This window comes from Aulonocara sp. 'chitande type north' Nkhata Bay, linkage group LG4, assembly GCF_057382095.1.
Source record: "Aulonocara sp. 'chitande type north' Nkhata Bay isolate Kocher_YH1m ecotype deep benthic linkage group LG4, A_spYH_male_GT1.1, whole genome shotgun sequence".
Taxonomy (NCBI): Eukaryota; Metazoa; Chordata; class Actinopteri; order Cichliformes; family Cichlidae; genus Aulonocara; species Aulonocara sp. 'chitande type north' Nkhata Bay.
Genome location: NC_141347.1, coordinates 35,744,188 through 35,768,676, shown reverse-complemented (window position 1 = coordinate 35,768,676; position 24,489 = coordinate 35,744,188). Strand labels below are relative to the sequence as shown.

General features: G+C 42.8%; 2 protein-coding genes across 3 annotated transcripts in view; one reads left to right on the top strand and one right to left on the bottom strand.

Annotated features, from left to right (window-relative positions):
* hoatz (HOATZ cilia and flagella associated protein) lies at positions 1 to 1,351 on the bottom strand. Its single transcript, XM_086290754.1, has 2 exons — positions 770 to 1,351; positions 1 to 338 (listed from the first exon to the last, which is right to left on the bottom strand). The coding sequence occupies exon 1, from the start codon at positions 1,261 to 1,263 to the stop codon at positions 799 to 801; it is 465 nt and encodes a 154-aa protein (XP_086146880.1). The 5' UTR covers positions 1,264 to 1,351; the 3' UTR covers positions 1 to 338; positions 770 to 798.
* Positions 1,352 to 5,596: 4,245 nt separating this feature from the next.
* LOC147333183 (uncharacterized) overlaps positions 5,597 to 24,489 on the top strand; it is a 27,756-nt gene continuing 8,863 nt past the window's right edge. The window contains exons 1-29 of one of the 2 annotated variants that reach the window (XM_086290173.1): positions 5,597 to 5,877; positions 6,518 to 6,688; positions 8,170 to 8,326; positions 10,353 to 10,380; positions 11,504 to 11,603; positions 12,130 to 12,156; positions 12,294 to 12,386; positions 12,475 to 12,538; positions 12,618 to 12,716; positions 13,726 to 13,869; positions 14,193 to 14,288; positions 14,375 to 14,493; positions 14,580 to 14,732; positions 15,816 to 15,989; positions 16,825 to 16,998; positions 17,640 to 17,754; positions 17,841 to 18,034; positions 19,147 to 19,268; positions 20,156 to 20,225; positions 20,333 to 20,493; positions 20,961 to 21,069; positions 21,190 to 21,321; positions 21,405 to 21,611; positions 21,866 to 22,003; positions 22,096 to 22,219; positions 22,611 to 22,782; positions 23,212 to 23,424; positions 23,879 to 24,023; positions 24,182 to 24,388. In XM_086290173.1, the coding sequence (XP_086146299.1) occupies positions 5,722 to 5,877; positions 6,518 to 6,688; positions 8,170 to 8,326; positions 10,353 to 10,380; positions 11,504 to 11,603; positions 12,130 to 12,156; positions 12,294 to 12,386; positions 12,475 to 12,538; positions 12,618 to 12,716; positions 13,726 to 13,869; positions 14,193 to 14,288; positions 14,375 to 14,493; positions 14,580 to 14,732; positions 15,816 to 15,989; positions 16,825 to 16,998; positions 17,640 to 17,754; positions 17,841 to 18,034; positions 19,147 to 19,268; positions 20,156 to 20,225; positions 20,333 to 20,493; positions 20,961 to 21,069; positions 21,190 to 21,321; positions 21,405 to 21,611; positions 21,866 to 22,003; positions 22,096 to 22,219; positions 22,611 to 22,782; positions 23,212 to 23,424; positions 23,879 to 24,023; positions 24,182 to 24,388 (3,864 nt within the window). In that variant the 5' untranslated portion in view covers positions 5,597 to 5,721. Of the gene's footprint in view, positions 5,878 to 6,517; positions 6,689 to 7,865; positions 8,032 to 8,169; positions 8,327 to 10,352; positions 10,381 to 11,503; positions 11,604 to 12,129; positions 12,157 to 12,293; positions 12,387 to 12,474; positions 12,539 to 12,617; positions 12,717 to 13,725; positions 13,870 to 14,192; positions 14,289 to 14,374; positions 14,494 to 14,579; positions 14,733 to 15,815; positions 15,990 to 16,824; positions 16,999 to 17,639; positions 17,755 to 17,840; positions 18,035 to 19,146; positions 19,269 to 20,155; positions 20,226 to 20,332; positions 20,494 to 20,960; positions 21,070 to 21,189; positions 21,322 to 21,404; positions 21,612 to 21,865; positions 22,004 to 22,095; positions 22,220 to 22,610; positions 22,783 to 23,211; positions 23,425 to 23,878; positions 24,024 to 24,181; positions 24,389 to 24,489 lie in introns of those variants that run through there. The other variant, XM_086290172.1, reaches the window with a different exon arrangement.

The following is a 24,489-nucleotide window of genomic DNA, read 5'->3' as shown; positions in this document are numbered from 1 at the left end:
AAGACTTAGATCATACAAGCTTATAAAACTTGTAAAAGTGTGTGGTATGGCATGTCTCTTCAATGAAAGTGATGCTGTTGGGTGGAAATATCTATATTCTTCAAAATTCTTCAAACAGCAGTGGATGTTAATCGAACACTCACCCCCTAAACTTAGATGGGCTGCTGGTGACTACTCAAAAATATTGTGGCCTATAAAGCATCGTCTTTGCATATAAATGTAATGTGGTTCATTTTTTTAGTTAAACAAAAAAGAAACATTTTAATGGCCAGATATACTTTAAAATGTTATCAGCCCAGTGAATTAACGAGGTCCCAGAATGGATCCCTGAGGAACACCTGTAATAGAACAGAAGACATGACCTGAACCATTTAATTAGGATAGCAGCTTTTATTGCATAATGTAATGTTATTTAATATTATATAACTATATTTACAGAAGTGCATTCTTTAGAAAAAGAAACAGGAAACTGGTCTCCCTCATTTAATTTTTAACCACTTTAGTCCCATTTTTTGTGACTTCCGGTTGTTCTACAGGATCATCAGCAGATCAGTATTTAAAATATTATTTAGTCGCCACCAGAGCTGTTTGGCTCCCCTTTATAATACTTTTTTTTTACACTGCTTTACATATCTGTTTTTCCCACAGTGTGCCCATACTGAAGCAGTCATATGGATAAACTGGTTTTGATATATTAAGGCAGTGTGTGTGAGAGACGTTTTGTTGTCTGAACACTTTAAACTAATCCTGCAGTTTATCTCAAACACACCTGCTCCTCTCTACACTCCCAGTTCCCTCCTACTGAAGCTGCCTGACCAGCTCCCTGTCCTCCTCAGAGTTCTCCTCAGGCTTTTCTTTTCCTATGTTTTCTCTGCCGACTTTCCCTTTGGGCTTGAAGGCCACAGAGAGCAGCTCCTTCTGGATCCTCCGCTCCCTCTGCCTCCTCAGCAGAGCCAGGATCTCCTTCCTCTGGTCCCCCATGGCCGCGTACCGCTGCCTCTCCTCCTGCCTCTGCCGGGGATCGGGGACTCTTTGCGGCTCCGGAGCGGGACCGGCGGCGGTGCTGCCGCTGCGCTGCGGCCGAGACACCGGCAGCCTCTGGCGGATATCCGCCGACACCAGCCGCGACTCCAGCGGCGGCAGCAGGGACAGGGAGCTCCACAGCTGCCTGGCGTGGGACACATCCTCCGGGGAGGATCCTTCAAACACGATGAAGAGCAGATCAGTCTCCTCCTGCTCCGGAGGATCCGCCTGAACGGACATTTGAGCCTTCGGGCCAGAAACAGAGAAACAGAGAAACTTTTAATTTAAACAGATAACGGCGCTCTTGTTTACTGTTGTCACCATGGAAATAGACTACGGCAAGCCAGCAGGAGTCAAGATTTTCTTGACGCGCGTAAGCCTTCAAAATAAATTCAAAAGCAGGATTAATGTAATCATTTCAGTCGCTTTTGTCTGTCAGTGCCAATTTTTAGAAGAGGAAAAAACACAGTGACAGCCCATCACTTAATCTCATGGATTTAAGCTTTTATCGAGTAAAATTCACAAAACTGTTTCAGTTGCTGCAGACTAGAGTTGACTGTGCACATAAACCTTCCTGATCACATACAGTAGCCTAATTATTATTATGTTTTGGCGCTCTCTTTTGAGCCATTCTTAATGTTTCTGACCATCTGATAAACAAAAATGTCAATTAAGCTTAATTAAATGAAACCCCAGTTAATAAAACTGGTTAAAAATAGGGCTTGCCAAAGGATGGATATCCAGGAAAAATCCAGGAATTTGTCTTTTTCATAAAGTGGATTTCCTTAAACTATAATCATAATGAAAATAAATGATCTAAATAAATGAATAAGAACTGAAATAGTCTGGCAAGGATTGAATTTGGACTTTCATGAAGCAAAGAAAAAGCAAAGAAAAGTAAAATGATGGCATTATTGAGAAACAGATTCGGACACAATAATCATTTTATTTTAGTTGTTTTGTTTTAAGAACAAAGATGGAGACTTGTTTTTTATGTCTGCACGTCCGGGTCACACTACGATTGCTGTAACCCGTAGTTATTCTCTCCTCGTGACCTTTGACACTTGTCTGGACTACATGACATGTAACTGAGCCATCAGTGCTAAAACTAGCCCAGATGTGTCTGCTATTTAAATTTGAGACACTGTTTAAAACGTCAATAAAACTTAATGATTTGCATGATTTTAAACTGTGTGAATGACCTAAGTTTACACAGAGAAGGGTTTCAGGTGTGGAGCCAGTTTAAAATATTTTATGGACTTTTATTCAGTTTGATCTAATAAGGTGTTTTTAAATTTGTGATTCTCATAAAAGCTTAATCTCGGAGTTTCTGACAAAAAGAGTGGGATGAAAACATTGTTTTTTTTAAGAAGACGAAACCTGCAGTTCCTCTAATGTCCACTGGAGACTCCTGAGTTCCTGCAGACTCATGTGTTGAAACTTTACAGCAGAAATAAAAATGTTTACTGCCTGAAATAAAAAATTTTGGTCTCTATCTTAACCGATATACAAGGAAGAATGTTTGTATAACTCACCTGCTTAAATTGCATGAAGGTTTAAAGTTTGCATTATTGGGGGCGTGGCCTATCTGTGACATGAAGGAGTTCCAAACCAATGGGTGAAGCAGAGGCGGAGGCAGACATTTGACACACCCGGGCTTCTGAAAAAACAACCCAGGCGTCATAGAGACCATGTCCATCTTTTATGTACAGTCAGTGTAAAAGAAGCCTGTCACGTACAAGAAAATGCAGGTAGAGGAGCAGAGTTTGAGGATCATTTAATAACACTGGTTATTGGTCATGTGTGCAACATACTAATGTGAAGCCAAGTTTCTATACTTTCTATATTGTTAGTTTTAACAGCTTAATTTATGGATTCCCAGTGTGTTGTCGGCACAAAACAAGGAAGTGCTGAAAAATCCTGAAATGTAGGCACTTTCCAGCACCTCTGTGTAATAACCAACTCAATTTTGTTATCACTTTAGCAGATACATGTCATCAAGCTGAGCCAGAACAACCGTGGGCTCTTAATTTGAAGGCAGACTGACTGAACCTCGTTTGATTGGCTGAATGAAGACCTGCTGCTAACTTTGGATAGGAGGTAGGCAGGAGCCCAAGGGCTCCACCCCCAGGTATCGCGGCTGATTTAAATGCCAGGGGAGGAGGAAGGACATCATCTTCATCTTCATCCTCATCATCACCATCACTTCATTTACCTGACATGAGAGTCTCATTTCCCTGGAGCTCAGCCTGCATCCTGCACTGAGGACTGAAGCCCTGAACGGTGAGTACAGCGCTTTAATTTTAATTTTAATACTCCCACAGTTTTGATGCCAACCTACAGCTGCTGCCTTGCTCAGTGAGTTAGAGCCTGTGTGGATGCATCTAAACTTGCAGAAATGTGTAATGTTCAGTAGATGAATCTCCAACAGGTGGCTATTTTGTGTCAAGACAAAAGAAATGTTCTATTTTATGAGGTGTAATTAGGAACTAATGGCCTTCTGCATGACCCTGAATCCGTTATTCGTCATTAACAATAATTCCAGGCTGACCTGTTCTCAGTTTAAACTGTGAAAAGTGTCAGAAATGATGCAGGATGCTGATTTCACCTGCTCTGCATAGCCCGTGTGCCAGTAGCCACACATGGATGCTCCCCCCTGACATGTCACCATTTTGGTGTAAACGGTAAGCTTGGCTGGACACATGAGCTGCACCTTATAAGGTAGTATGCCTGCTAAGTCCCTAGCATCCCTCTTTGGGCTACCAAGCTACCAGGAGCAAATGGTTAGCCAAACATGGGCATTCCAGCATGGCAGCTCACTTGTTTGATACTCGGGGTTATCTGTGTGCTGCTTTTCATATTTTATTGCCTGCTGTTCAATGGGAGGTCAAAGCAGCCTTGTGACCTGCACGCAGAGGCACAGACGAGGATAAGTGAGTAAGTAGCTGTATGCAAACTTTAGGGAAATATGGCATTTATTTATCAGATGTAATCTGTGAGACAGTTCACTGAAAGTGGATGTAAATGAGCTGTGAGATGCAAAGGCAGCAGTTGGAGGCACAGATGGAGGAAGTGTGAGGCAGAAAAATGAGCTAATGAGTCAGTTTTATTGATGCTGGCGCATCTTCATCACTTCTTAGCCTTTATGTGCCCCTGAAAGGTTTCAGAAGTCTGTGAGAAAGATGCTTTTATTTCTCCTCCTCTGCTTGATGCTGTGTGAGACTGTGCTACAAAATAGTTTGGTCTTTAAATCAAGTTGCGCTGAAGGCGTAGGCGTAGTTTTTTCCTTCAGAAAACTGAACAAGTTATGCATTTGTCCTGTTCAGTAAAGGCATGAAAAAAACAAAAACACATCAACAGTAGTCCGTATGGGAAAAAATGCCTCCAACAAGGTCTTTTTCTTTAAAAATTGGTCTTTTTTACTCCCAAAATATAAAATATGAATCTTGTGTTGGAAACATAATTATCTGCAACGCACACACTGCTGTGAGTCCTGGTGCTGGCAGGTGGAAAACTATGGAGAAACCAGGAGATGGATTTATAAATTTTTTTTTTAAGTTGTGAGCTGCTGTTTTTGAATTTGGGAGTTTGAAACTCATTTTTCTTTTATAGAGCACCAGTTCTTTATGCTATGACTCTGGGCTGTTAGTGGGATGCACTGGGCTCAACAAAACCACCAGATTAGCCTCTATATGCAAAATAATTCACTCTAATTACAGTTTTATAAGATTCCACACAAGCCTGTATATGACAGCTACTCATCATCTGATGTAATAAAACCAAGAGCATCCTGATATAAAAACAAAAATAATGAGCTCAGGGGGTGTGTAGGAAGTTTCAGGGAAACAAAATAAATAATTTACATGTACTAAACTGTCCAACCTTCTGGGATGAAACTGGATGCCGATAAAAGCTTTCCTTTAGAGTGTCGTAACACTGACTTTGGGCTCGATTGAAGACAATCTCAGTTATGGGTGAGTGGATACACAGAACTCTACTGAAACTGTTTTCAGCATCAGCTTTTCCTTTTTTTCTGTAATGCATTAGATAGCTTGTTGGCATGCAGGTGAGCACAGGTACGATCCTGTAAGCAAAGTGCAGAATGGAATAAAATTTGCAAAAGGCCAATGATATGAAGCATGTGCTGTAAGGTAAGTACCATGTAATATTACAGAGAAAACTCCAGCAATTAGATCAACCCCTTATGAGCAGCACTTGGCAACTGCGGGAAAGAAGAACTTCTTTTTAACAGGAAGACACTTCCAGCAGAACCAGGCTCAGGGAGGGGTCTGAGAAGAGGAACAGAGAGACACAGAAACAATTATGGGAGCAAAGACATAAGCTAATAGATATAAAAATGTGAACACGTGGGGAGTGAAAAGAGGTCCTCAGTGCATCATGGGAAATCATCCTGCAGCCTGAACCTGTAGCAGCATAAAAATAGATAAATGGCAGGTTTATGAGTACAATAAGGCAAAATTAAAACTGCAGTGAATATAAAAAAGCAGAGAAAGAAAAAGTGTCTTTTTTAATTCACATTTTTGATTTGTCAGCAGGTCAGAGGTCAAATCAACTCACATATCAGAGGCTGAGCCGGTCCCAATCGACGATTCAAACGTCAGCGTCACTGCCTCCGAACCACCAGCGTTAGACTCCGATCCCGCCGCTGCTGACCCGCAGGTCGATCCGACCGCCAACATGGCCGACACCGACGACAAGTACCTCTTCCTGGAAAACGACTTCCGCAACAGCGGCGTGGCCCAGGCCGACTGGGCAGCTAAAAAGATGGTGTGGGTGCCATCAGAGAGGGAGGGCTTCGAGCCGGCGAGCATCAAGGAGGAGAAGGGTGACCAGGTATGCATGGAAACAAGAATGATTGACAGGAGCCATCAGGAAACACAAATATGATGTTGATTAAGTCAGAAACAGCGTGAAAAGAAGGAGCTGAAGCAGAGTGGGGTTGCAAAGCAGCTTGCAGACAAACATTTACACCAACTGTTTGTCTTTGTTACTTTGTTACTTTATGAAGAGAGTAACAGTGATTCTGGTCTTTTAACAGAGTTTTACCCTTAAACTCTTTAATTAAATTTAACCTGGCACTTCAGTACGGGACCGCTTTCTGCAAACTGAGTAAACACAAGAACAAATGGAAAAGCTTCCATATATTCCAGAATACTCTATGGGAATTGTTTTGTTATGGACGAACATGAGACGCAGCGGTTACAGACATTACTTCCTCGCGTGTAAAACTTCAGAAATTACTTTTCAAAGATTAAAAAATAAACTTGAGATAAATTAAATGTAGAATTTCAACATTTTTAATTTTCTTGTGAGATTTTCTTCTCTTCGTTGTCTTTTTTAGTTTTCTCTCACCTGTTCTCAAACCTGTTTCCCCTGAATGACACAGATGTGCAGGACACCAACACGGTTGTTTGGTTTGTCAGGCGATGTGATATTTGAATTTTTGTGCTGAATACCTGCCGCTGCTCTGCAGGTGCTGGTGGAGCTCTCCAACGGTCAGAAGGTGACGGTGAACAAAGACGACATCCAGAAGATGAACCCGCCCAAATTCAGCAAGGTGGAGGACATGGCTGCCCTCACCTTCCTCAACGAAGCCTCCGTCCTGCACAACCTGCGCGAGAGATACTTCTCCAGCCTGATCTATGTGAGGAAAACACTCAATGATCACCTGGCGCCTGATTTATCTGGTGCTCAAGTCAAACTTACACCCATGATTTTAAGTCTCTTTGTTAGAAACTGTGTTTAAATTACATTAAAAAGGAAGTTTGTTCTATAAAAACCACACAGGTCTGTGTTTATAGAACTAAAGTGAAAACTTTGCCCCCCTATGTTGAAGACAAATTGAAAGAATCAGGTGTTAACCTGAATGTGCTGTAAGGTTTTACGTAAAGAAAACTGCAGTAAAGACAAAGTCAGCGGGAGACAGGAGAGCTGAGGGCCCCTCATAAATTCAGAGGCTGAAGAGACTTAACGTTCAGGTGGAAAGTCCTCGTTTAAGGACTGATGTACTGGAAAGATCAGCAGCTTATGTTTGTATTATTTTAGTCAGTCTTTCAAAGACTAATAAGGTACTGCATGTAAAAATTTGAATCCGAGCTCATGCATCTCATACAGACCACTGTGCAGATCCCCGAGAGTTAGGAGGTCCAGTTCCTCCAGTCCTTATATGAGCAGAGGACTTCAGAGCAGCTAAAACCATCTCTGACGTTAACTCGAGCCACCGCTATTCTTCAACCTAAAGTTGGATTATTAAGAGAACGAGCTGCAGGGCCTGTGCAGTTTGAATTAATGCAGCAATGTGAAGTTTTCTCTATAATGTTGTGGTTAGAAAGGAAGCGTGTGATTAGGTTTAAATATATTCAGAAGCAAAATAATCTTGTTTTAATCATTAAAGCCATCAGATTAGACAAAACAGGGCATTGATTCACACAGATTACATTCATTCTTACCATGTATCAATATAATTAATCCCATCATTTGACTCTAAGGCTGCTTTATTATTTTGTCTCTATTTGCTGTAAAACAAACTGAATGAAACTTTATTGTTATAAAAGACGAAGCAGCAACAAGAAGCAGTCAGGAAACAGTTTATAACGAAAATTAATTTATAGTCTTGACTTTTAAACATGTCAACGAGGTGGAAGTTCTTATAGTCACAGGTTAATAAAGCACATGAACCTGCTCGTGCATGAAAAGAGCGAGGCGCCAGTTCAACAGTTCACACTGTTTTGATCTTGAATGCACCCAGTCGAGGTGTGGCCAGTCCCTTAAGAAGGTGGGAGGAGTCAAACAATCAGACAGGAGCTGGAAGAAGGAAGCAGAACACACCTGAAACTGAGCCACAGCTGAAACAACACTTTTACTTTGGAAGTGTGACCTGTCAAACACGATGACTCCCATTATTAGGAGCACACACCTGTTCATGAACTATTACAGGAGTACTAAAATCTGCATGTACAGCATAAGATAACCTTCCTTATTCCTGCTGTGCGTGAGTAATCAGATATCAAAGCACCAGTTTACTGGGCGATGTCTTAACATTTTAAAAACTCGAGTAGAAAACAGACGTCAGAATGAGCTGGCAGCTCCGGCGTGGTGATAAAGTGATGTTTCGTCCCTCCACAGACGTACTCGGGCCTCTTCTGCGTGGTGGTGAACCCCTACAAGATGCTGCCCATCTACTCTGAGAAGATCATCGAGATGTACAAGGGCAAGAAACGCCACGAGGTTCCACCGCACATCTACTCCATCACGGACAACGCCTACAGGAACATGATGCAGGGTAACTGTCTGCATGCACAGACAACAGATCACACGGTAAAACGCACACGACTGTTGTTCTTATCAAGAGTCCAAGAAAAGCAGCTACAAACTTTGTGTTTGATACAGAAAGTATTTAAATACTTTTTTTTAATCTCAAACCAACAAACATGTCCATCAGCATCACTGGAAATATCAAAGATGTTCCCAGATGACTGAAAATCAAAGAATTTAGTCAAGTTTATATGTACAGACGGATTAAAGTTAGACCATCGAGAAGTAAACGACAGGTGGGAAATGCACTCAGGTAAATAAATGACAATATTTCACATCGTAGAAAACTTTTTTTTAACCAAAATTACCTTTAAAATTTGTAAATAAGATGCTGAATTATGAATATTTCAATATTTTAGCACATAAGTGACCAGTTTTATAGTAAATATAAAGATACAGATCTCCTTAGAGGCTCTGTGACGATAACAAAAACATTTTTATCCATCCAACTGTTCTTCACCTGTCCCAACAACCGTTAACCTGAGCCACTTCAAACCTGGAAGGTGTTTCACTGCTGGTGACCTGAACAGGTGCACCAGTGAGTCCAAAGCACATATTTTGAGCCAAGTCCAGGTGTGCCACGGGACTTTAGGAGGCATGGAAACTGTAAGCAAAGAGAGAGATGAGGGTGAAAGTAAAGCTGAGGATCCATCTTCTTGCCTTCACCTGTGAGCAGGACCTCTGTGTCGTGACTAAAAGAATGAGATCACAGATATAAGATGTAAGCAGCACTTGCAAAGGAATCAGATGAGGTGGTTTGGGCGTGTGACCAGAAGAGTGTGAGGAAGTTGGGGACCTGCAGACAATGTGTGGATGGCACTCCCCCTGTTTACCTGTGCATCGCACTGATAAACGGTGTGTTATAGAGCTCTGTCCATGCTCTCTCATATGATATATTACTTGATAAGATTTCTTGAAATTTTTTACAAGGTCAACTTTCTGCATGTTTGGCACCCCCAGTCTGAAGCACTGGGAGTCAGCAGCACTGAGAAAGCCCACCTGGCTTCACCTGGCTTCACCTGGCTTCACCTGGACCGGGGAAGTCAGAGGAGCTGGATCATGCTAACATGCTTTCTTTGAAACACTTGTCAGATTCAGAAGCGTGCTGGTTTGAGCCTGTGGGCCTCTCTGTGTCCAGAGACGTGACTTTTGATTGGGTGTAAATGTGAGAGTGTGTGGTTGGTTTCACATCTGGGATGTACAACACCTTTTACCCTGTGGCACCTGGGATAGGCACCATCCCACCCCCATGACCCCGAGTTGGATAAGCGGATAAGTCCTGCTCATCCACTCTGCATCATCAGCCAACACACAAACTGACTTTTAAATCGCAGCACGCTGGTCAGACGTTTGACTCCCGGGCAGACCTCTCACAGGATTTTGCACGGCCACCCTTTTCTCTAATGACATACTCTCTCCACTAAATGGTGCATTTATCATGTGTTTTATGACTTTTGATGTAAGAGTGTTTATGTTTTCAAGACACATGAGGCTGGTGTGTATCAGATGAATACACAAACACTCATCCTGTCCCCTCAGATCGACCATCACTATCCCCAGATGCCCCCATCTCCCCCCACAAATATGAAAACACATTCAGTCCCATAAGTCCTGCTGCTTCTGACGCTGCTGTACAAAACATGAAGCAGCCACAAACAGTCACATCACAGCTCTTTCTCAGAGGTGAGCGATGGCGTTGAGCAACCTCGACTGAAGCCTCGGAGCGTGCCGTCTGGCCTCCGTTTGGTCCGCCGGTGACCTCAGAGCAGCTCCATACTTTCCACTGAGCTCCAGGATGGCCATACATGGAGCAGTGAGACGAGATTACAGTGACGGAGTCCTGCATCCACCTGCTATTTTTAGAGGATATGAGTGATGGAGGCTAATCTCCCAGTGAGCGAGATCTCTTTCGCTCTCGTGTCCAAGTGTTTGGAGTTTGACGAGTTCAGTGTCACATTATGTCTCTCTCTCTCTCTCTCTCTCTCTCTCCACAGACCGCGAGGATCAGTCTATTCTCTGCACGTGAGTCAAAACAGACAGCACTTGACCTTTTCACAGACACATACCACCAGTTTGTTACCCAAACCTTTAACTGGACCAGTTCACCTCATTTCCAGCTCCATCTATTTAGACCAGAGCAGCTTTGCATGACTCAGAGTTCAAAATAAGCTTAATTATTCTTACACTGGGCCTCAGTGATGCTGTCAGATCAGATATTCTGTCTGAAACAAGCTGTTTAAGCTTCTTATCTTTTCTCCTGATTGGCTGCCCCTCGCAAGCAAAGTTTAAACGGCAGGTGGGCGGGGCCTCTGTGCCAGAGATGGCCGTTTTAGGGATGTCATAAAGGTCCACTTTACACTAAGAAAAACAAATCAAACGACGATGCCCTGTTTAATATTCTCACTATTTTCTTGTTTACCGTTTTAATTTTGGGGGCCCATAAAACATTATCAGAATAGGAGTTTCAAAATGTCATTTATTTACACAAAGACAAAGAAAACAACAGGTATTTACATCTGAGAGGGTGGTTCTGGTCAAAAATGGGATCTTTTGCTGTAAAACAATGTAAAAACATAAAAATGGGGAGTCTAAGGAGCTTGGAAAGAAAAGCATCTGGATGTCTTTAGACATGCTCTGAGAGCACTCCCGTCGGGCTTAAAGTCTGTGACTCTCCACCAATCGCTCTTAGAACTGAAAAAGCTTCTTGGACGAAAGGTGAAACATCTTCAAGTAACCTAAAGACATCCAGATGCTTTTCTTTCCAAGCTCCTTAGACTACGATGACCTGGATATCTAAGAACCTTCACAGAACTTTTATTTTACGATCCCTGCTTTTAATCGACTTAGTTTCATTTACTCCAAAACATGTGTCCACTTTGGTGCCTGCTTTTAAAAGAGAAGCACTTTTTTATTTTACATGTAAATAATAACACGACCGATGGGAATATTCATCATAAATCTTTTATAATCTTTAATTGATTATCGCTAGTGTTCAAATATTGTGTTACTTAATCCAAGTTTATCATTTTAAAAGAGCTGCAGCTGAAAACTCTCTTTAAAGAAGCGTTACAGCTGACTAGCAGGCTAATGCTAAAACTAGCAGCTGGGTGTTAGGAGGTTAATCAGTCTCTGCTGCGTCACCCAGAGGTGAGTCTGGAGCCGGGAAGACAGAAAACACCAAGAAGGTGATTCAGTACCTCGCCGTCATCGCCTCCTCGCACAAGGGCAAGAACCCCGTCAACCCTGTGAGTACCAGCGCCTCAAGCTTTCTGACTCTTAAAGAAAATAAAGCCCAAAGCAGCCAAATAATCAGACAAAAGCTAAAAGTTTTATAAGGTTTCAGGATCCAGACTGAAAGTTCAGACATTATGAAATCAGAATGAGCTTTAAGTTTGAAAAAACTGCTATAAAAAAGTGCAAACTCTGCTGTGTACGACAGGATTCAGTCGCTGGCGCCGTGGCCAAGGTGAGGACAGATTACTGCTGTTTGCTGCTGGGGGCGGGGCTTTTAATTCTTTATCTTTGATGATTTAAAAGAAAAATCAAAGAAAAGTCTCCATGATTCTCACGATCCTCCATAACTAACCTGAACGTTACATCTGCTCTTCGCTCCGCTGCATTTAATCCAGTCATGAACCATCTTTGGTTTGTTTAGTCAGGATTTATCAGTGCTTGACCTCTGACCCCTGCTGCTCCGCTGCTGCGTTTCAGGCCAATTTTGGGGAAAATGCAAATATTTTATGATTTCTAACCGGCGTGTTTCTCTTGCAGCAGCAGCAGGCGGGATCTTTGGCCTACGTGAGTATAAAATCTCATAAAGACTCGTTTTTACTTCAGTATCAATGTAACAGGAAAGCTTTGTGAGCCTTACATCATGACCTGTTCTGTTTAAAAGCAGAGATGTTTTTAGCTGTTTAACCTCATTTTTGCTGCAGGGGGAGCTGGAAAAGCAGCTGCTGCAGGCGAACCCGATCCTGGAGGCCTTTGGAAACGCCAAAACCATCAAGAACGACAACTCTTCGCGATTTGTAAGAACTTCATTCAGTCTGTCAACGCAGAGATGGAAAAATACCTGTGATATAAAGTTAAAGCTGCTGTCGTCCTCTCTGCTCGCAGGGAAAGTTCATCAAACTCAACTTTGATGTGACCGGCTACATCGTCGGGGCGAATATCGACACCTGTATCCTACTTTGAGTTAAATTTTTCCTTTTTTAATGTAAGCATTAAATAAGTGGGTCATTCTTCTTAATCCTGGTCAGACCTGCTGGAGAAGTCTCGCTGTATTCGACAGGCACACACCGAGAGAGCCTTTCACATCTTCTACTACATGGTGGCTGGAGCCAAAGACAAGATGAGAGGTGAGCACCTCAAACCACAGGAAAAAATCCTTCATTTAAAGGGACAAGCTGACATTTTTAAACCATCCTGGGGTCAGATGGGAGCTGTCATAACATAGTAATAACTATAATTTATTGGTAAATATGAATTTTAAGCTCATGCTGCAAAACAGATGCTGCAGATCAGAGCCTGACTGAGAAAGTCATAACAGATGTTTTTGTTAAATTGCGAGTCATGTCTCAGTCAAATGAGACTGTGTATAAATGATGGCCACCGTGACATTATCCATCAGCTTTTGGTGTTTTGAAGGGTGAAGTTCGGTGCTGCTTTTGAGGAGCTACAAGCAGCAAGAGTGCAGAGTAGATCTACAGACTGTATGATTCAGATACTTGATCATCTCTGAAAGACTGTGAAAACATCCTATTACGTTTCAAGTTTACTATCCAACGACTGAGACAGAGTTTGCATGCAGATAAACATAAATGAATCTGTGTAGGTGGACAGTGTGTTCAAGTTAGCTGTTAGTCAAAAAGAAAGATGCCTTCATTCATTTCCTTCAGTCAATAATATCATCAGCAATCAAATGTTGTAGCTGGACCATCTTTGTCCACTCTGCAGTTTTTACCCATCGTAGCACGACGACAGGCAGATGTGATGTCACCGTTGTAACCATGTTTGGACTCTGTGTCTGCACAGTTGGCCATCAAAGCAGCCACACCCCAAACTTTAGGCCTCAGTAAAATCCAGATGGATCAGTTATTTAAAAATATATACTCCTGGAGATGTTATAAAAGAGGAAACTATCCATAGAGGCCAAAACTGTTTTTATATTAGGATGTAAACGTGTTTATTTCTGCTGTAAAGATGAACATTTTAACATGGAACAGCAGTTTTTGCTTCATTTTCAGCCCTATTGATGTCAGCGTAGATATGAAATTATGTGAATGATGCTGGAAACCAGCTGCTTCCTCTGTAGCAACTGCACGGATTACACTCAGTCAGCGTAACGTCTTCTCTCTCTGTTTGTAGAGGAGCTGCTGCTGGAGGACTTCAGCAGCTATCGTTTCCTGATAGAGGGTCACGTGGAGATCCCCGGGCAGGAGGACAACGAGATGTTTGATGAAACGCTGGAGGCCATGGACATCATGGGTTTCACTGAGGAGGAGCGATTAGGTACAGAGACCACGTAATGACAAGATTCCCAACGATTTATGCAAGACTTCCTATTCAAGCCTACAAAATAAAAGGACTGAAATTATACTTTAGGATATTTTTAAATGAGGAAAAGTTGGGGTTTGGGGGTATTTTTATAAGAAAGTAGACAGAAATCACCTCCAAATTTAATTCTGAGGTGTTGGGGCAACCCAGGTTCATGCTTCTGATGCCCCTTTTTAGTTAAAGAAGTACCCTACTTATCAAAGAATAAGTGGAACATAAGAAGTTATATTTGATCTGAATCAGTTTGATGCTCCTGCTCTTCCTTTTCCTGTCTGCAGGCATGTTGAAGGTGGTGTCCAGTGTGCTCCAGCTGGGTAACATCAAGTTTGAGAAGGAGAGGAACAACGAGCAGGCGACGATGCCCGACAACACCGGTAACTTTAAAACAAAAAAGCACCATCACCAGTTCTGTAAATGAGCATCTTCACCTGTCTGACCTCCTCTCTGCCTCGACTCACAGCTGCGCAGAAGGTGTGTCACCTGCAGGGCATCAATGTGACCGACTTCACCCGCGCCATCCTCACGCCCAGGATCAAAGTGGGCAGGGAGGTGGTGCAGAAGGCTCAGACCAAGCAGCAGGTACCCGAGAAGCAAACCAAACCTCGTTAATTAAACACAGAAGACGGCAGCCTTCAATCTCATGTCCTTTCGATCTCCCTTCCTAGGCTGATTTCGCCATCGAGGCTCTGGCTAAAGCCATGTACGAGCGTCTGTTTCGCTGGATCCTCGCCAGAGTCAACAAGACTCTGGACAAGAGTAAGAGGCAGTCGTCATCCTTCCTCGGCATCCTGGACATCGCCGGCTTTGAGATTTTTGAGGTAACTGATTCCTAAAAACTAACTTTTAGTGTGTGTCATAGGAATGACATGAAACATTTCACTGTTTCATGTCATTCCTATGAGTCAGTCGAACTAATCTTTCAAGAAGAACAGCCAGGTTTGCAGTTGCGTAAAAGTGGACCGGCTCTTTATCCTGTTAAGGATATTTGAGGGTATGCATCCCTCGAGGTCCATTGCCGAGAGCACCTCAGGCCCTGTTGATACGTTTTTCGGAGTAATGTAAGCTGGAAGTCACTGTTTCATTTAGCTGGTTTTCAGTCAACTGAGAAGTGGTGGAAATGAGAATTAAGACCTCTGTCTGTGGGTCTTAGCCAGATAAGGGTGGAGAGCCCACTCCTGGTGGAGGACTAAGGAGAAACAATGAGATTTTCGTTCTGTGGAACGCCGGTCCAGCTCTCTATCTTCTCGAGGAAATTCAGTCGTGTTTTATAGACTTGGAGAAGTCCCGTGTCCCCTTCTATGGGTGTTTTAGTGTGTGCACAACCATAATGAGGCCCCACCCTGTCACGTGTCCTCTTCATAATGAAAGACGAAGAGAAGAGGGTTGGTTGGCCTCTGGTTCTTCTGGCTTCAAGCTCCAAGCAGCCTCCTTTGTAGTGGCCAAAATGAGATATAGCATTTCTATCGCTGGTTCTTAACTGGAAAATGGTGGATTGACCACACTGGTTGGGAATGAGCTTCAGAGTCTTGGGGTCTTTTTTCCCCAGTTACCTGGATCGTTGTGCAGACTCACTGGTCTGTTCTACAAAATCGAGGGCTGAGGGTGACAAGTTTTTCTGATAGAACTTTCTGGAGTCAACAGGGCGTTTGCAAAAAAAAAAAAAAGAATCATTGTGTCATCATCATCGTTCTCGAAAATCATCCTCCGTATTGAAAGAAGACAGTTGAGATGGTTCAGGCATCTGACATTATGCCGGTTTACTTGGGACTGCCCCCAGAAGCACCTGAGGGAGTCTCTCCTTAGACTGAAGCACTTGTGACCTGGATAAGTTGGGAAAATGGATGTATGAAAGTTTAATTGTGTTTTTTGTCAGTTTTTAATCATGAATTTCGATCCCACAGGACAACTCATTCGAGCAGCTCTGCATCAACTACACCAACGAACGTTTGCAGCAGCTCTTCAACCACACCATGTTCATCCTGGAGCAGGAGGAGTATAAGAGGGAGGGCATCGAGTGGAACTTCATCGACTTCGGCCTCGACCTGCAGCCCTGCATCGAGCTCATCGAGAGGCCGGTCAGACAGCTACACACACAAGCAACTTAACATGTATAACAATAAAGTCTACGCCGGTGTTGCACAACTGATAAATGCAAAAGAAGAAAATATGGCATCTAAGTTAACGAAGGATTAATTGAAAGATAACTCAAAGTTTGCCTTTATTTTATGAACAGGACAAAAGCAATTTGATGAATTAAGATAACATTCACGGTCTTTAACAAATGAAGAGTGAGCAAAGAGATCTTTCTGTAAGATTGTTAACAGATCAATTTCAAGAAGGTTTAAATTTAACAAGATTATCTAATTAAGATTATTCTGGACAGATAAAACAAAATGATAAGAGAAGATTTGGACCAAGAAAGTATGTGTTTTAAATGCCCTTAAAATATTTTTCCATCATGTTATTCCCAAACATCCAACAATAACCCATATGGAAAAGATATATATAAATTTTATAAAGTTTGTATCTGTCTTGTGTGAAACTTGTATGAAAAGCATATAAGTGTGAAAAAAGATATAAGATCCCTTGAAAAATTATATAATGAAACTTGTATGTTTTGGATACTTACTAAAACAATATATGAAAGTAATGAGAAAGTGGCCACTTTCACGAGTAATCACATATAAGTTTTTACTATTTCTTTTCCATATGGGGATAATTTTAGGTTCATTTTTCGAGGTCTTTGAGGAAGGGACTGCGTTCTCTTTGCTCCTATCAGGACTGCTATAAAGGATGTTTGCCTGTATAGGAATGACTTTTAAACATCCCTGTACTCGACACTGATCAAAAAGTAACTGTTTGTAAAAATGTTCTCCTAAACTGAGCCGTGGATCCGACACTCTCTTCCAGAACAACCCTCCGGGTATCCTGGCCCTGCTGGACGAGGAGTGCTGGTTCCCCAAAGCCACTGATATTTCTTTCGTGGACAAGCTGCTGAACACCCACACTGGTCACGTTAAATTCTCCAAACCCAAACAGCACAAAGACAAACTGATGTTCACTGTCCTGCACTACGCTGGAAAGGTGAGGACAGCTTCCCGAGACGGACAGTCATCTGTAAAACTTTGCATTTGTGAAAAATATTTAAACACTTAAGAAAAAATGACTCACAGTGAAACAGAGGGTCTGTTTGGTTCTGTTGCTCTTGATTGATGTGATTTTAATTTCTCTCATGCAATTTTTCTGAAAACAACAACCAATTCAATGGTCTAGATCAGCGGTCCCCAACCCCCGGGCCTCGGACCAGTACCGGTCCGTGAGTCGTTTGGTACCGGGCCGCGAGAGTTGAGGCTCAGGTGTGAAATGTCTGGTTTTCAGGGTTTTTATCGGTTTTCAGCGTTATTTTGTTATCGTTTTTATCGTTTACTCTGTTTTCCTTGGTCTTTTCACGTGTTATGAATAAATTTTCTTTTTTTCGGTACGGTACTAGTTTTATTTTGTTGTATTTATCCGCGACACCTTAAAGGCCGGTCCATGAAAATATTGTCGGGCATAAACCGGTCCGTGGCGCAAAAAAGGTTGGGGACCGCTGGTCTAGATCCAGGGAAGTACTGTGTATATTTGTGAGGTGTATGATAAATGCTGAGTGGAAACCAATGGACTCTATGATTTTGGGCACGGTGATTTAAATATTTTGAGATTTCTTTTAAAAATTGTGACTCCAGGTTGACTATAATGCCGCCAACTGGTTGACAAAGAACATGGACCCTCTGAATGACAACGTAACAGCTCTGCTCAACAACTCCTCCAGTGCCTTCATTCAGGATCTGTGGAAAGACGGTGAGTCGTCATCACAGTAGAGCAATAACATAAAGCAGGGCATTAAAAGTCGTCATAAATCTTTCCTGTTTTATTCTCCATGTCAGTGGATCGAGTTGTAGGTCTGGAGACCATGACCAAGATGTCTGAGAGCTCAGCGCCCAGTTCCACCAAATCCAAGAAGGGCATGTTTCGCACTGTGGGTCAGCTGTACAAAGAGTCTTTGGGCAAACTGATGACCACGTTACACAACACCCAGCCCAACTTCGTCCGCTGCATCATTCCAAACCACGAGAAGCGGGTAGGTTATTATAGCTGACTCTAGGGCTGCCACGATTAGTCGACTAGTCACGATTACGTCGCCCTATCAAAATCGTCGACGACGAATTTAATAATCGACGCGTCGTTTGAAGCTTTGTAAGATCCCAAAGACGCAGGAATAAGTAGCAGGATTTAAGAGTGTAAAAACGGACTGAAACAGAAGATGGCAGCACTGCATGTACAAGGATGCCAGCTGCCGTTAAACCCCGAAGAAGAAGAAGCAGCTGTATCCCAGAATTCATAGCGCAGCCCAGCTCAGTTTCCAACAATGGCGGCAGCTAGTTAGTTTTAATGTTACTCTTATTATTCTTTCTGGGTCACAAAACGTTTAACATATTTTCAGGCGAGAATGTAGCTGTGTAAACCTCAAATATCTGCTCAGTTTATCAAGACACCGCATATTTTCAAAAGCGCTCTGACGTTTTCGGAGACGTCTGTTACCCACTAGCTCGATAGCTAGCCGGGGGCTAGGTCACTAGCGCCGTGAGAACACCGGACTCCCGGCAGATCGTTTTCAAACCCACCGCTGTCTTTCGCTACTCAGGTTAAACATGATATATGAGTCACTTAGATAACTTAAAATGTTATTGTTTGGCTTTTTTTTTTTTTAGTATTTTATTTGTTCCTGAGTAAATCGGTTTGTCTGAGATTAAAGTTATAGTTTTTACACAGCTGAATAAACTTCAAGCAGACAGCTGATTATCAGAAGTGTGAGATGCTCCAGAATTTACTCCGGTGTCCTGTTATATTTTAGATAGCAAGGAGTTTATTAAACTTCACCAAAACAATCTGCAAACTTCATTAAAATTTAAACTATCATCTTGTCTTTATTTTTAGTTAGCACAGACCTTAAACACTTAAAGCTGTAAGCTAATGATAGTTATATAAGAGCAGATGCTGCTGGTGCAATAAGCTGTACGTTTTACGTCCAATGGATGATGATCTGATTAGTCGACTAATCGCAAAAATAATCGGTGACTAGTCGACTATCAAAATAATCGTTTGTGGCAGCCCTAGCTGACTCTAACCCCGAGATAAAAGACAGAGTCTGTTAATTCATTGAGGAGTTGTTGGCTTTTTGCTGTGGTGCAGGCTGGAAAGATGGATTCCAACCTGGTGCTGGAGCAGCTGAGGTGTAACGGAGTGTTGGAGGGGATTCGAATCTGCAGGCAGGGATTTCCAAACCGGATTGTGTTCCAGGAGTTCAGGCAGAGGTGAGGGAGATGTCTGAGATCATTTATACTGATAACAGTATCATAGTTCCTTTATAATAATACTAAGTTTGAATGCTAACGACTTTAAAGATTTTTGCTTCCACTGTATGCAGATGATGTTCAATTCTGTATCTCACTTGAGACTAAAACATTGTTTCTTCAGAATGTTTTTATTTCTGTAAAAGTTTGATGGGAGATGCTACCAACTGTGAGCCTTAAGTGTCATGTAAATGCTTTTGTTTAAAAATACTTGTCAGCTGTGGAATATTATTAGCTGCTGTGTAAAGTTGGCATGTCAAAAGAATTCCTGCATAAAAAAGTTACTCATGCAGCTGCAGTGAGAGCCCACAGCAGACACACATCTCACAAACCCACAGCTACCTGCATGTACCTATGGCTATTACTAAATATTCAAATAAGTCCATGGACACCTGCCCACAGTCTGAGGCCCTGTGATCAGGTTTCGTTGGTTGTTCCTCACTCTGGACTGAAGGCAGATGCTTCTTCCTCTTTTAGAAAAGTTCCTTCAGATCAAAAATTGGATGAGTTTAAAACACAAGAGTTTTTTCTATTTCTTTATCTTATTTTGTTTTTCTTCATTGCTAGCTTATTGCTATATTTTGCAGTTACGTGAAGGTGATCTGCATCTAAACTAAATTTTAATGGGCTTGCCCCTTACCCACGAGAAAGGAAATGAATAAGCTTGGTACGGGAATAAAGTGTCAAGCAGATTGTGTTTGAGATTAGAGTGAATTGGGACCTCATATCTTCCAATTTAGAATATTCTTTGACCGCTTTGCAATTATACTTCGATCGATAACCCATTTAAGGAACGAGTACTTCATGTAGTAGTAGGTTTGGTCTCACCGGTAATGTGCTGTTTGCAGGTACGAGATCCTGGCTGCCAATGCCATCCCTAAAGGCTTCATGGATGGAAAACAGGCCTGCAGTTTAATGGTGAGCTCGATGGAGTAAAACGTTTAATGCTTACAAATTTATGCTATTTGAATATTAATTTACTGTGAAAAGGAAGAAGCAGGGTTCATTCCTCTGCTCGTCTCCAGGTAAAGCACCTGGATCTGGACCCTAACTTGTATCGCATCGGTCAAAGCAAAATGTTCTTCAGGACAGGAGTTTTGGCTCAGCTGGAAGAGGAGCGAGACCTCAAACTGACTGTCGTCATCATCGCCTTCCAGGCGCAAGCAAGAGGCTTCCTGGGCCGCAAGTAGGTGGAGCATTAAGACCCAGAAGTCATTTCCTCTACTTTTCGGGGCCCATGATAGACGCAGTCATCAGGAAATAACAGAGAAGTCCTGTTGGAAGCTTCAAGTTTGATGTTTTGCCACAATCTTTGTTTGGTTTAAACAACAGAAGGCTCCGTGCCCTAAAGCATGACCAGTTTTATTATTTGACTCTAAATGGGACCAGAATTTTTTTAAGAAACCTTATGTCATATTAAAGAAGACTCTAAACTAGTGATTAAGATCATAAACTCATCAGGAAAATGTTTTTCAAAGTCATAAATCCAGTGAGCAGTAGGGTCATTATCCCATAGACTTTGAAAGGCAGTGCCCCCTGCTGGCCATTAGAAAGAATACGTGTGTAGGCTGCTTCCACGTTGTCTTCTGTTATGCATCATTTCTTTACAGTCTGTGATCTCTGCAGGTCTGATTCTTCTTCATGTGTTTTCAGGGCTTTCAGCAAACGTCAGCAGCAGCTCACCGCCATGAAGGTCATCCAGAGGAACTGCGCCTGCTACCTCAAGCTCAAGAACTGGCAGTGGTGGAGGCTTTTCACTAAGGTGATTCAAACAGTTCACACCACCATCCAACCAGAGGACATATTTGTTCTTAAATGTCTCTCAAATACATTTTTATTTAGGTCAGATGAACAAACTTTGCTTCATCTGTCTGTGGTTCAGGTCAAGCCGCTGCTGCAGGTGACCAGACAAGAGGAGGAGATGGGTCAGAAAGAGGAGGAGCTGAAGGCCGCCAAAGAGGTGGCGGCCAAAACTGAGGCTGAACTGAAGGACATTACCCAGAAGCACACCCAGGTGACACAAACTCGGGTTTTTATCTGGGTTTTATCTGAGCGTTAAGTCATTTTGAGTAAATGTTCTCGCTGTGGTGTTTATAGCTGCTGGAGGAGCGGGCGCAGCTGGAGTTGAAGCTTCAGGCGGAGACGGAGCTGTGCGCTGAGGCAGAGGAGATAAGGGTGCGACTGGAGGCCAAGAAGCAGGAGCTGGAGGAGGTGCTGCACGAGATGGAGGCCCGGCTGGAGGAAGAGGAGGACCGCAGTAACGCCCTGCAGCAGGAGAAGAAGGAGATGGAGCAGCAGCTACAGGTTTGTCTCGTTATCATTACAAAAACAAGACATGCAACGCTTTTTGTATCGCCAATGTAAGGCACAGACACGTATGGTTAGTTTATCTTGTTGTTAATTAAAATACTATCTTTCAAGTCCAGCAAATAAGAAGAGATTACAGGTATAAACTTACTCAATGATGGATAATAACTCTGGTCTTACACTGAAAGCTTGTCCTCCTACTGCATCCTTATATTTTCTGTCCGTTAACTTTGCGTCGTCTTTTCCTGCAGCTGATGGAGGCCCACATAGCACAGGAAGAAGACGCCAAGCAGACGCTGCAGCTGGAGAAAGCGGCTGTGGAGGGAAAGGTGAAGAAGCTGGAGGAGGACATTCTGCTGATGGAGGACCAGAACAACAAGCTGCAGAAGGTATGAAGAGGCAGCTTCACGCTCTGCTCTAAGAGAGCGCTTCATTCAGCGTGAACGCTGCACTGCACGCGCTCACATGCGTCTGTTTTTAGGAGCGAAAGCTGCTGGAGGAGAGGATGGCTGACATGAGCTCCAACCTGGCCGAGGAGGAGGAGAAGTCTAAGAATCTAACCAAACTCAAGGCCAAGCACGAGTCCATGATCTCTGACCTCGAAGGTCAGTCAGCACTTTGTCTTTGTTTGTTTGGCTCATGAGCTGAATACAAATCTGTGGTGCATGTTCAGTTTACAGCACGGTGCAGACGTTGCAGCAATCACATGTTGGACCGAGGAAATGTTTAAAGCTTTAAACCTGGGGGAAGATTTCAGCTGTTACAGTAAATTTCAACTCACAGTGTGAAGTTGGAGTTAAAGGAGTTATTTCAGGAGTGATAACTGACCTTGCAGTCAGTACAGAGAGCAAATGTCTCTTTATTGCATTATATCATATTTCATCTCAAGATTAAAATAATATAACAACCCGAATATCAACTATTTCATTCTGCTGCTTTAGTATGGAGTAACTCGTGTCTGTAACATCTAAAGAAATTTGGTTTTTTTGTGTCCAGTGCGTCTGAAGAAGGAAGAGAAGAGTCGCCAAGATGTGGAAAAGGCGAAGAGGAAGGTGGAGGCGGAGCTTGCTGAACTGCACGAGCAGCACGCCGACCTGCAGGCGCAGTTAGCTGAGCTGCGGGCCCAGCTTGCTGCCAAGGAGGAGGAGCTGCAGGCCACACAGGAGCGGTGAGGACTAACATGAACAGACGATGCATTATGAATGCTGAAGATGTCCTGACAGGTCGAAGCTTGAAGCGAGGCCATCAAACATGGCTTGATATGATCCAGGAGGGAACCAGTGCATCCAGTTTTGAACTTTATGAATGTAGCTGTTTAGAGAACTTAATCGTACCAGGTCAGATGATCTAAAGGGGAAGGGTTTGTGTTTTATTAGCATAAACTTGAAAAGAGACATCATGAATTATGTGGCTAAGCACATATAAAGGAAATCAAATGGGTCTCAAAAATGATCCCTGTGGGACACCATACCCAAGAGATGCAGATACAGAGTTGTTTAAATTCTCTCCTAATTGAACAGTGTGAATGAAACCATAGAAAAACTGTAACATTTCTCCAACCTTCATGATTTCCTTTCCAACAAATTTGTGTCCACAGCCTGGAGGAGGAGAGCAGTCAGCGTGGGGCGGCGGTGAAACGCATTCGGGAGTTGGAGGCTTTGCTCTCAGAGCTGCAGGAGGACTTAGAGGCTGAAAGGGCGGCGAGAGGGAAGGCTGAGGCAGCACGACGGGACCTCGGGGAGGAGCTTAATGCTCTACGTACCGAGCTGGAGGACAGTCTGGACACGACTGCTGCCCAGCAGGAATTACGGTCCGTGTCGTCCATATACATCCTCGAAATGAACCACATAATTTGATAAGCAAGCTCATTTTTCCGTTATTCATATTCTGTAGGACAAAATTAATGAATCACAAATTGAATGTTTTTCATTTAATTTTACTTTTAGCATGAGACTAGCCCTAATCTGTGTCTGGGAAAATATATATACAGCAATTCTTCATCCCTGGAATTAGATAATCCAAAGAAAGATACCCAAAAGATGAGAAAAGAAATTGGTCCGGCGTTTAAAAAAATGCTTAAATCTTTTCCAGTTACATAAGAATGAGCTTCAGGTATCGGTTAAACATCCATAACAGTTAATGCGACACAAATCTGAAACGTTGCAGTAAATAAGAGTATCATCTGCATAGAAGAGCAGCTTTTAAGTTGTTTTAATCAGGCCTCTGCACCATCTTACCGGATGTTTTGTGTTTATGGTTGGCAGGGCGAAACGTGAGCAGGAAGTGGCCATGTTGAAGAGAGCCATGGAGGAAGAGGGGCGGAGCCATGAGGCCCAAATCCAGGAACTGAGACAGAAACACAGTCAGGCTGTGGAGGAGCTGAATGAGCACCTGGAGCAGGCCAAGCGGGTCAGTTCACCAAAGTCAGACACTTTCATTCATACGAGGTGCAGATATACTTTTGTTTAATATTAGGTACATGGATATTGCTACTGGCACGTCCTTATAAGAACAGTGAGACAGAGGTGGATATTTTCACTCATTCAGCATCTGTTCCTTCTGTCCAGGTAAGAGCTGGTCTTGAGAAAGCCAAGCAAGGTCTGGAGAAGGAGTCAGCAGACCTGAGTGCTGACCTGCGTTCCCTCACCAGCGCCAAACAGGACGTTGAGCACAAAAAGAAGAAGTTGGAGGGTCAGCTGAATGATCTAAATTCTCGCTTCAATGAGAGCGAGCGGCAGAAGAACGAGCTGTCGGAGCGAGTCTCAAAGATGACGGTGAGCCATACAAACAATGACAGAAGTGAGTCAGATAGGAAGATATCAGTCGGCTATTTATAATTACAAGTTGGCTTTTTTCTACTCTTTTCCATCTTCAT